The sequence below is a fragment of the Suncus etruscus genome, chromosome 19 (genome assembly GCF_024139225.1).
Source record: "Suncus etruscus isolate mSunEtr1 chromosome 19, mSunEtr1.pri.cur, whole genome shotgun sequence".
NCBI classification, from domain to species: Eukaryota; Metazoa; Chordata; class Mammalia; order Eulipotyphla; family Soricidae; genus Suncus; species Suncus etruscus.
In genome coordinates, this window is record NC_064866.1 from 3,730,634 (window position 1) to 3,742,656 (window position 12,023).

General features: G+C 39.0%; 1 protein-coding gene across 1 annotated transcript in view; it reads left to right on the forward strand.

Annotated features, from left to right (window-relative positions):
- NOTCH2 (notch receptor 2) overlaps positions 1-12,023 on the forward strand; it is a 166,006-nt gene that overhangs the window by 118,040 nt on the left and 35,943 nt on the right. Inside the window, exons 9-12 of the mRNA XM_049765971.1 lie at positions 947-1,060; positions 1,852-1,965; positions 4,171-4,404; positions 7,444-7,554. Coding sequence (XP_049621928.1) covers positions 947-1,060; positions 1,852-1,965; positions 4,171-4,404; positions 7,444-7,554 — 573 coding nt within the window. The remainder of the gene's footprint in view (positions 1-946; positions 1,061-1,851; positions 1,966-4,170; positions 4,405-7,443; positions 7,555-12,023) is intronic.

Sequence of the window (12,023 nt, forward strand, 5' to 3'; positions counted from 1 at the left end):
GGGGCTGGAGAGATAGCGTGGAAGTAAGGCATTTGCCTTGCCTGCAGAAGGACAGTGGTTCGAATCCCAGCATCCCATATGGTCCCCTGAACCTGCCAGGAGCGATTTCTGAGCACAGCCAGGAGTAGCCCCTGAGCACTGCCGGGTGTGACCCAAACACCAAAAAAAAAAAAATTTAGAGTGATATGCTTTTATTATCATTTAATATTATTAGTGTTTAATATAGATTTTTTAATCAACTATGTGATACACGATCTTTAAATAAAGTAACTTATTTAAAAAATATAATGGATTTGTCATAAAATTTTGCCCATAGTTTTGTCCTGAGAATTGTTTAAGTAGCAAGTTTTCCTAATGCCCTGACATATTGCAAGAAGTAATGTCATGCCATCTTATAGAAATGAATTTTACCTATAATTGTACCAGGACTTGTCCTTTATCTATAGAGATGTGCATATAGTTTGTTATGTTTTGGGCTTCGAGACCAATTTTTGATTGCTGAAATTGGCCACTTTCCCTTGTTTAAGAAGACTTGTTACTCTCATCTTGGGGTAAAAGACTTGACCCAAGCTGGATTCTGACTCATGCACCAATATCTCTGATTCAACTAGGTCATTAGTATGTGATGTGGGGATCCCGAGTGCCTGCTGGCATGGTCCAGAGCCTGATCTGCTCAGATAATGTGAGAACGTCTTCGCTGGCATGTTAAGTCGTGCCAGGGTCTGTGGAAGCAACCTCTTCCCCCTTTTCAGTAACATAGATAGCACCAGAGTTCTATCTGCTGATACCAGTAATGATCCTGTTTCATCATGGTAGAATCCTTTGGGCCTCTGCCGACATTTTCATGTTCATAGAAGATAGAACTCTTTTTGCAGAATTTACTCTTGTGGCTAGACAAGCCTTTCTCTCTCTCTCAACCTCCTGTGTGGTCCATTTTTTTGTTCAGGTTTTAACGGTGTGCATTGTGAACTGGAGATCAATGAATGTCAAAGCAACCCTTGTGTAAACAACGGGCAGTGTGTAGACAAGGTCAATCGCTTCCAGTGTCTGTGTCCTCCTGGTAAGTGCCAACCGCGGCCCTGTTTTCTTTGAAAGCACAAAACTGAATGACCATAGGAAGGGACGAGAAGGAGTGTATGCGTGTGTGTGGGCTCCACATGAGGAAGTCATTAAGATGAGCACTTTGGGAGAGAAGCAGCCTGGGTGTGGAAGCAAGAAATTTGTTTCGGCTAAGTATATTTTCCAATTCCTCTGTGGTCAGCAGTCCATGTCTCTTCTGAATGACCCCCTGGCCTCTCTGTCTGTGTATATATTTCAGAAAGTTCATACCTCACAGAAGCCTTAGTTGTAGACTGTTTGGGATGTTATTTTTTCCCCCATGGGTCATATTCTTGAAATCCTTCTGTGAGATGAATATTTTTAGATGAGTATTTTACGCAGCAGTCCAGAAACAGATAGAGCGAGTCAGTATTTTCCAAGGAACATGCTGAGGAAAAGCCAAATTTTCTTCTATGAGCTTTAGCCTCTCCCTGTTTCTTCAGTGAGGCACTCACAGCCCCCCTGAAGAGCTATTACACTCATTTGTTGGAGGGCTCTGTCTGTAACCAGTCAGTCCCTGCTTGAATTAGAAGTGAGGTCTGTGATGGAGAGAAGCAGTGAGAGAGTCTGTCTGGTGCCTTTGATACCCCAAACTTTACCTCCTCTCAGTTCCCTGTTGTGGAGAATAATCAAACATTTGCTGACCTGATATGAGCCTTGCCAGTACTTTCACCCATCTTTCATCAGTACCATTTCATAGTAAAGAAAGAAAGAAGGCTAAAATTTAAAATTTTTGACTTGGGTTCTTTTAAGGTTTCACGGGGCCAGTTTGCCAGATTGATATCGATGACTGCTCCAGTACTCCATGTCTGAACGGGGCTAAATGCATTGATCACCCAAATGGCTATGAATGTCAGTGTGCCACCGGTAAGATTTTTCTCATTTTTAAGTTTCCCTAATAGGTACATTTGAAATAAATTGGAGATTAACCTCTTTTAGTGAACCTGTCAGGACATTCCGCTAAAAGGGCTGCTTTCTTCAGAGAGAACTTCCAGCTTGCTGTTTTATTACTTCTTGCACTATTTACTTGCATCACGCCTGCCTGCTTCTTTCTCCCCACCACCGTGATCTTTCTGGCCTGGACATTTCCATTTGTTTCCTATGTTTCTCTGGGATAGATTTTTGGCAGCAGTGAGTTTACAGCTGTCTTTGACTTAACTCCTTTGGGAAAAGGAAAAATTCCAGTTGAAAACTATTTTTCACTGGGCCTTCTCAGCAGGAGGCCGGTCTCCCTGTTTCTTGAGCAAATGATTGAACAGACAGGCCCCAAAATCTAAGGGCAATTGTGTGCAAGTGCAAAGATTCTCTGCATGAAAAATGACTCATGCTGTGAGTGTTAGGTATATCTGAACCTGCAAGATATTTCTGTCTGAGAAAATTTGGTTCTCTTTCCTGACTCTGGCTGCTAAAGTTAAAAAAGAATCTATTTACAAATAGTTTGCATTTCTGATCTGTAGCCACATTTCTCATTTGAGAAATGTGATTTGTCTAAATCAAAAGTCCCTTATTTTATATTGACTTCTCTGCAGACCAGTATGGGAAGAAGCATTAGAAATTGGAGCCAGAGGATAGCACAGCGGTAGGGCGTTTGCCTTGCAGGCAGTCGACCCAGGAATGGTTGGTAGCTCGAATCCCATATGGCATCCCATATGGTTCCCATGCCTGCCAGGAGCAATTTCTGAGCACAGAGTCAGGAGTAACCGCTGAGTGTTACTGGGTGTGACCCAAAAACCAAAACAAAAAATTAATAAAAAAAAAAGGTGATTTCCCTCCCAATTTCTCTGTTGTCTGTTTAGGGTAACAGTACTTTGAAAAGAATTTTGAGTCTCATATACATGATTTTTTTTTTCTGATTATAGAGAATAAATAAGTCACATAAATAAAAATAGGCAATATTCCACTTTCATTTGAATATTGAAACTTATTCGGCCTATTTAGATAAGACTATCTGATAACATACTTTAACTTTCTTTTTTATTTTGTTATTGATTGAGTTTATGATTCATAAATCTGTGAATAATGGTTTATCGTACATGTAATTCCAATATCACACAACACTAATCAGCTCATGTCCCTCGCCCAATGGCTCCAATATTCCTTCTCAACCCACAGCCCCCCAACTCATTTTTATGGACCAGTTCTTCTATTGTGTTGCCTTTAGACCTTCGTTGTTACTTTTTTGCACATCTTTATTAACTTCCTTTTTTCCATGAACTTTGCATCTTTAGTTGGAGAACTTCCAGGTTTTGTCCTCCTCTGACCAGACTATGTTCATAGATAATAAACTTTCACTGGAGAAAGATTAAGAATATTCAGCTTATGCTTAAAGTAGGGTGTGTGGGGCTGCTGTGGGTAGGCTCTCTGAAATTTTTTAAAAGAGACCTAATGTTAATTTTTCTTTCATACTATCCTGCGATGCTCGGGGGCTACTCCTGGGTTGCTCTCTGGGTTCTCGCGGAGACATGCCATGTGGAAATCAACTAGAGCATCATGTCTTGCATACAAAGCATGTGCTCATCCCACTTAGCTCTCTTTAGCCCTAATGTTGACTTAAGTTTTGAAGGAAAGAACTTTTATGTTTCTATTTCTCGTTGAAATCTTCATAACCCTACATTCAGAAATCATTGAAAACGTATATGTACAAATGGCAATTGCTGAAAGGACAAAAGGAGTGTTGTCTATCCTCCAAGGTCAGAATTGGGCAAGTATGGTACATGGAACCATGTATGCAGAACTTGTATGTTAGATTTGGGTGGAAAGGAATAGAAAGGTAAACATATAAAGGAAGAATATTGAGACTTATGCTCCACAGAAACCCAATAAGAAATGGTACAGTCAAAGCTTTGCAATGGAGCCATTGATCTTTTAGATAAAGGTGGTTTGACTTCTATGAATTAGATCTAGAAAGAACTCTCTCGGTTTGCTTTATAATCAGTGTAGTTTCATCTGATCGTTGCCTGCAGTATGAACTATTTAAGACTTGGAATATGTGGAATAATTGGTGTAGTTTCAGTTGTGTTGAAGTTTGGAGTATATGCCTGGCTTTTAAGACTTTTTCATTTTCTTTCCAAGGCTTCACTGGTGTGCTATGTGAGGAAAACATTGACAATTGTGATCCTGATCCCTGCCACCATGGCCAGTGCCAGGATGGTATTGATTCCTATTCCTGCATCTGCAACCCGGGGTACATGGGAGCTATCTGCAGTGACCAGATAGATGAATGTTACAGCAGCCCCTGCTTGAATGACGGTCGCTGCATTGACCTGGTGAATGGCTACCAATGCAACTGCCTGCCCGGCACTTCTGGTAAGCTTTTATTCCTAATGTTGCCTTGGAGTGTTCACAGGATCTTAAAAATAACTTACCCATATGTCAAAGAATGTCTGTGATAGACATGTACTTATGTAATAATAAGTTTAGATACCTGAAAAATAATACTAATTTAGAAATACCATTTCAGAGGCAGAAGGCCCTAGCCAATGGACATAAGAGAATAGCTTTATGGTGATGATCATTGTGTGTGTGTGTGTGTGTGTTGTTAAAATAAGAAGGAATATATAAAGAATAAAATCAGTATTTAAAATTGAGAACCCTCCGACTTTTAATTGCCTTTTGTTCTTGAATCTTTATAATGCTCAGATTAATGAAGTTGCTCCTTCTATCTAGCCTGTCTTCTCACTCCCTCGCTTCCTCTTCTCTTGCCCTTTCAATAGTTTTTTTCTGTTTCAGAGCCCAGGAACTTTAATGTGACCTCTTTATTTTTCCTTTTGTTTTTGGTGAGCCCTGAGTTTTTAGGGGTGGCAGAGAGTGACCTAAGGGAATGGAGAGCTTTGCAGCTTGCCACATTCATCGCAAATTAGAATGCAAGACTGCCATTTCCCATTTTAGTTCATTGTTATATCCCTTACTCCGGGTGAATAACTACAGGGTTTTGTAAAGGCCTGTTATTCCTTGCTTGGGAATGTTAAATAATTTTCTCAGGCAGCACATTTTACAGGTTTTACTAGATTCTGCCTAGATTATTCGGGGGAATAATTACGGTCACCACTGTGATTAACGGACAGAGAAGTACTGTGTCTCAGATCAAAGGAAAATGTTTTAGTAGAAGATTAACCAGTTTGTACCTTTGCTAGAAGGGAATCTGTCAATATGTGGAGTGATAGATTGAGAACTATTTTCAATTTAAGGAAAATAGCCTTTGTAGGGGGCAAAGGTAGGGGAGGTGGTTAACTACCCAAATTTTCTTTTTATTTCCAAATCTATTTCTTCAAAGTTGTCAAAGGCCCTGGTCTTCATCCAGGACCTCAGACATGCCAAGTTTGAAAACAAAGTCCTTTTTTAGCTGCTCAAGCATATGAAAAACATCCCATGCCTTCACAGTTGAAAATGCTTCCCCCTCTCCACGTTTAGATAACTCGCTAAAAGGGCTGAATAGATCTTTGTGAAACCTTCCAAAAGCAATTTTCTTCCTTCTGGTCCCAGACATGAGAAATTGCAGTTCGAAAAGAAATTTGAGAGATGTACAAGCAATTGAAGGGGTGGCTTTAAATGGTAGAGCTGTGTTAGGTTTTGCCATAATGAACAGTCTGGAAACCTGGCAAGTGTAGCTTGGCACATGTGTTGTTTTCTCTGGGATTATATCATGATGTAGGATGGATCAGGTGTTTTCCCCAGGGAGTGCAAAGAGGGAGAGGTGAGAATAACTGTCATTTTGAATGGCAAGAAGTAAATGTGAGTGGTGTGCAGGCAACATGTTGAGGGAAAGTTCAGAATCTCTTAGGAAATAGCACAGTTCATGCCTCTGTTTGGATGAACAGAGATGCAGGTGACACAGAGGAATATGTTTCTATTTAGGGTGGATAAAATCCTGGAATGTATTAATAGCCTGACTAAAAGAATTCATTCATCTCATTGTTAGGCATCCCCTCGACTTGTGGAGTAATACCCCATGATCCACTTTTAATATGTATTTAAGGTGTGACATTAGGGTTTGGATGGATGTATGAAAAGAGGGGATACTCTATAATTTTTACCACTTAAAATTGTAGTTCAGCACTCATGGGACACGTAGAGTGAACTGTCTTACCCAAAATCACTTCTGAAACCTTTCATGGCTGAACTTTGGGAAACTGTTTTCAGGTAAGATTATCAGGGATTCAAGTCTCACAGAAGCGAATTTAATAGGTTCAGAGTCTTCACTAAAAATAAGAAAAATAAGAGCTACAAAAGAATGTAATGAAAATACAAAGAAGCATCTTTTAAATTCAGTCAGATTTTGCAGAGATAAGCAGAAAGCAGGTAGTTCTAGACTGCATATTACACATTCATAGACAGATATCATTGGCCCAGGTTGGATTGGGGATTGTTTCTTGTTCAAATAAAACATAGACTTGGGGTAGAATCATTGCTTTCTTTCCAAAGCAGGAGGATTGGCTAAAATCTCAACGTCTCCTAATGGTAAACTGGTGCTCAAACACTGAAATCCCCATACAAAATATATACTTCAGTCTTTTTTTTTTTTTTTTTTTTTTTTGTGGTTTTTGGGTCACAACTGGCAGTGCTCAGGGGTTATTCCTGGCTCCAGGCTCAGAAATTGCTCCTGGCAGGCACGGGAGGACCATATATGGGACGCCGGGATTCGAACCGATGACCTCCTGCATGAGAGGCAAACGCCTTACCTCCATGCTATCTCTCCGGCCCCTACTTCAGTCTTTTAAACCATCTCACGGACCCTGTCTATTGTTCTTCCAAATTAAAATGTGACATATTAAAAAAAAAACTATTACTATTCAAAATGCAACCACACAACTACTTTTTCTGGAGACAACTCAGTACTTAATGCCCCAGCTGTAATTTCTGTGTGCTTCTCACTTAGTCATACCAATCGTGCATATATGATCATACATATATCATCATACATGTAAGGTCGAGATGTAATACACTTGCAAAGTTGATTCTTCTATCAGTCATCATTGAATGAAAGGGTTGCTTGGTTTTAACTGTGAATATTTGAAGCTGAACGATGCAGTTGTACCTTGGTCCTGAGATTCCTGCCAAGAAAGGCCCAGTCAGTCCTACCGCCATTGCTTCTGTAACATCAGTACAAATGTTTTAGTCTGAATGCCAACATTTGTCCCGATGAGAAAGCAGTGAAAAGGCGATTAGTGGCTTAGTCTAATTAATAAAAGTATTTGGACATTATGATCCCCCTGACATGCTCTGGAAATTGTACTTGGAGAGGGATTACTTTATTCTGTCCAGAACTGGCTGGACGCTCAGAAACCGCAAGCAGAGATCATTGGCATTCTGTAGTAATCAAGTCGCCCTTTGTTTTCATCCTTGCAGGTGTTAATTGTGAAATCAATTTTGATGACTGCGCAAGTAACCCTTGTGTCAACGGAATCTGCTTGGATGGTGTCAATCGTTACAGTTGTGTCTGTTCACAGGGATTCACAGGTAAAGCTCATTGTTCTAGTCTCTTATTTTAGAAAAGAACTTGGAAAGGATCATTTCATTAGTCTTTGTCTCTTGGAAGATTAGAAGTTCATTTCTGTGCTTCTCTGGCCAAGTTTTATTTTCGCTTACTTGGAGTCTCTAAATACAACACGAAAATTTTTCATTAGAATTTTTAGACTAAGTGTTTATAACTGTCTGAAAGAATTTTTATTCAGAATAATGAATTTCTATTACTATGCTGACTCACATAGCTTCCAGTGCTCCCAGTACTTTTCTGCACTTCAAAACGAATGCTTTCCATAAGCTTTGGCAATGTAAAATTTCATAAAAACACTAAATGCTTTCTCTTAAGGGACATTGTTGAGAGCAAGACTGCAGCTTTGGAGGCTTAACTTTATTTGGGTAGTATAAGCGAGTTCTTTTGTTCTCCTCAGCAGGAAGAGAAATAAAATAAGTCATCGTTCTTACATTATAAGCAACTAGAGCATTTCCATAGGCACAGACAACCACAAACTTTTCTCTCTTTTGGTATAAATGAGACCACTTTTATTTTTTGTTCTTCTGGTCAAAAGTGTTCCAGCTACTGCTAAGGAAAGTTGGGGCTCTGACTGACAGAGTTGTTTAACAGCACTGTCAGGAGCAGGCACTGTACCTGTTGTACTCAGCACCTCCCAAGAGCATTCTTAAATCCCATGTGGTCACTCGCAAGTATGAAAGAAGCTACCTTCAGGACATTAAAAAAAAAAAAGAGATCAAAATGGAATCAGAGCCAAATATCATCAAGTCTGCCCCCCTTCTTGCTGAGAACGTGTTCCCCTCTGTCCTTCAGTGTCTGTTCTCCTGCTTGGTTTGAACTGGACATATACATAGACAGGGATGTAAAAAAACACTCCAGAGCTGCTAGTGGCAGCCAGTGGTACATCTGAGTTCCTAATATGGGTTCATAACGTTAAGTGACAATCAAACAAATTCACAAAAATACCTACCGGAAGATTAATAGTTGCAATTTAAAGGGGAGCAGATTAATTACCTTTCTTGAGGACCGGCTGGTTTTTATTTAGTTGTCATGGCAATTATGATTTTGTAAATATTGGGAGAGAATAGAGGTTCTTTGGGAGTTGGATTGAGTTCTGGTTGTCCCAAAGTTCCCAAAAGAGAAAGGGATATCCTAGATATCCTATACCCCATATCCGGGGAGTAACGGAGAAGAGAGAAGATGGTATATTGATAATTCTCAGCAAATAATCCACACAGAAATAGAGGAAGTAGCAGGCAAGAAAATTGACACTACGAGCTGTTCACCCCACAAGCCGGTGGTTTCAACAAATGGAACCACAAGCTAAGATGACGCCCCCGCTCAATACTCCTGCCTTCAATGTATTCAATTCCAAATGTCAAGCTCCTCCCCCTGGGGAGGGGAAAATACCAACGGATACAATAAGAAGCAAATGGGGACCACTTCAAAACAGCCTCAATTTACTTATTATGATTTCTCTGGTACTGCTGAGAAACCCAGAACACAGAGAGGTCATGTGACGTCGCCAGCAGCCCAAGCAAAGATTCTCCCCCAAGCAGTTTTCTTCTAGGCGCTGTGCTCTGTCTTACTCTGCACAGTCCAACTGGCTGCCCTTTGAGGTTTCTTTCAGATATGGAAGCCATAAACTGAGCTTACTTATTTTTTTAAATACCCATGAATCATAGTTTCTCTTCTTACTTAACATCAGGAAGGTCAAGAAGGAAGGACCCAGCCTAAAAATATTCTAAAATAAGTGGAAGGTGTACCCTGAGACTACTTAGCAAAGCAGTGGAATGTTTTGGTTACTGGGTGTTACCCTGTTCCTTGGAGCTGTTTTCTGTCTCTTGTTTTGAGGTTTTTAAAAATGAGCTCCTAAAATGTCTGACCATTGTGGCATATACTCATGAGCTGGAAATATGAAGTATTTAACTTTCCTTAATTTTAATAGGCGCTCTGACAGATTGAAGATTTTGTTTTTATTTATTAAGAAAAATATTTTGTCCTCCTTAGACCTCCTTATACTAATGAATGGGGAATTGAAAAAAATCATGCAATAATTTTTATCAACTATTTAATCAGTTTTAAAAAAATCATTTTTAGGAACTGGAGAGATTTCACAGTGGATAGGGAACTTTCCTCATGGGCAGCTGACCTGGGTTCAATCCCTGGCATCCCAAATGATTCCCCAAATCCTACTAGTATGGAACCCTGGGCAAAGCCACGTGTGACTAAGAGATAAAATGTTAGGAGATTTTTACTGAGGAGTGGACACACCAAGTGGCCCTGTGCTCAAGAATTACTCCTTGCAGGTTCTTGAACCATATGGGATACTGGGGTATCAAACCTGGGTTAGCGGCATGCAAGGACAGTATCCTACTTTGCATTCCATTTCTCCAGCCCCAATAAAAGTAATTTTTTTAAGATTATTTTGTTGACTTTTCATTATTGTCCATAAAAATACTAATATTGAAAAAGGCATGAAAAAACATAAGCCACATAACATGGAACAAACAAGTGGGACTCCACTACATTAGGGAGCCTCTATGCAACAGAGAAAAGATTTTGTTGAAAAGCAGCCTATTAAGTAGAAGAAAATATTTGGAAATAACAAGCTTAATAAGGGGTTAATATAAAAATACATTAAGAATTCATACAAGCCAATCACAAGAAAGCAAATAATGCCAAAAGAATAACCAAACTGGAGACATTTAAATAGCCAATAAGTATATAAAAAGATAGGCAATGCTACTAATCATCAGTTAACTGCAAATCAAACCACAATTAGATATCATCTTCAACCTCCAATTTCTTTGACCTTCTAAAGATGTGTGTTAGCTAACTCTTGGTAATCTCATCACAATATATAAATTCATTAGTTCAGCACATTGTATTCCAGATGAATATTTATGAAGTGTTATAAGTCAATTATATCTCATTAGGAACATCAGAAAATAGAAAAGTAGATAAGATAGCTTTATTGTCCTCTTATAATAAATAACACAGAAGAGAAACAGCATGAAAAACTGATGGTCGGGGCTGGGCGGTGGCGCTAAAGGTAAGGTGCCTGCCTTGCCTGCGCTAGCCTTGGACGGACTGCGGTTCGATCCCCTGGTGTCCCATGTGGTCCCCCAAGCCAGGAGCAACTTCTGAGCACATAGCCAGGAGTAACCCCTGAGCATTACCGGGTGTGGCCCAAAAATCAAAAAAAAAAAAAAAAAGAAAAACTGATGGTCTCATCTCTAGGACCATGAGTTCTTAGAAAATGTCTCTGATTGTCTTTTTTAGCTACTGTCTAATAAATCTGTCTAGTGTTGAGCAATGCTCAATACCTATTGACACACGAATAAGCAGAACTCAAATAAGGGGCTCTTGAGATTCATCCTACTTCATGTCTGGACATACCACACCATGTCTTCTTCATTAAACACTCATTTGTTTAGTGCCCAAAAGGGAGAAATATTGGCTCGTGTGTAAACTTCTCATTTAATAGTTTCTGAGTCCATCGCAGTGTTCAGGCGAACACTTCTTATAAGTGGAACCTTGCTTATATGGCAGCAGACAGTTTGCTTTGTCGAAGGCAGAAGGAAGGCATTTAGCTTTCTTGGGAAAATTGGATTGAAATTGAGTTTTTAATGTAAGTGAAAACAATACTTGAGAAGAGTATGGGTTTGAGATGTTTCCCTAAAATTCCATAGAAAATGAACAAGTTGTTTTTCTCCACTGGATGTCAGCTTGAGGCTAGCTTTATCGTTGAAGAATTCTGGTTCATATCTTGGTCCATAGCTTATCCATAAAAAATAAAAAAAATTAGAATTGACTATGGGAAATGGTACTTTCAATAAATTAATAAAGAACAGGAGAAAAACAGCAGCTATTAGTAGATGATGGCTTTTGTGGGTGGGATGATGGTGGTGATGGAACTCATACATAGAAGTGAATGAGCTACAGCTTTGATCTTTGACCCAGATTGTGGATATGAATCACAAGAACCAACAGTATTAGGGGCAGTAGAGAGTGAAAATTCGGTGTTCTCTATTCTTTAAGGAGATGGGTAACTATTTCATTTGAAATTTCCAATCTCAATACAGAACTGCTTTTTCTTAAATTAAAATGTATGAGTTCATCTGAATCAAAATGTTCTCTGGAATTTATAAAATCCTTCATAGTGCTATTTACATAATTATGGGCTATTTTAAATATTCATGTTATTTAGGAATATGATTATAGATGGTATTTAGCAAAGTGAAACTCTTATTTAACAAGCATACTTTAGAAAGGAGTGTCAAGGTGATAGCAAGACATCTTTTCAAAGTGCAACCTTGGTATATTTTAGAGAAAACATTTTAAAGCATTTATATTAATTAATGATTAAATATTATACGATATTAAATATATTGTTTAATGATTAAAAAATAGTAGCTTCTCAAAGTGAGTCATCTACATTTTTTAAAAA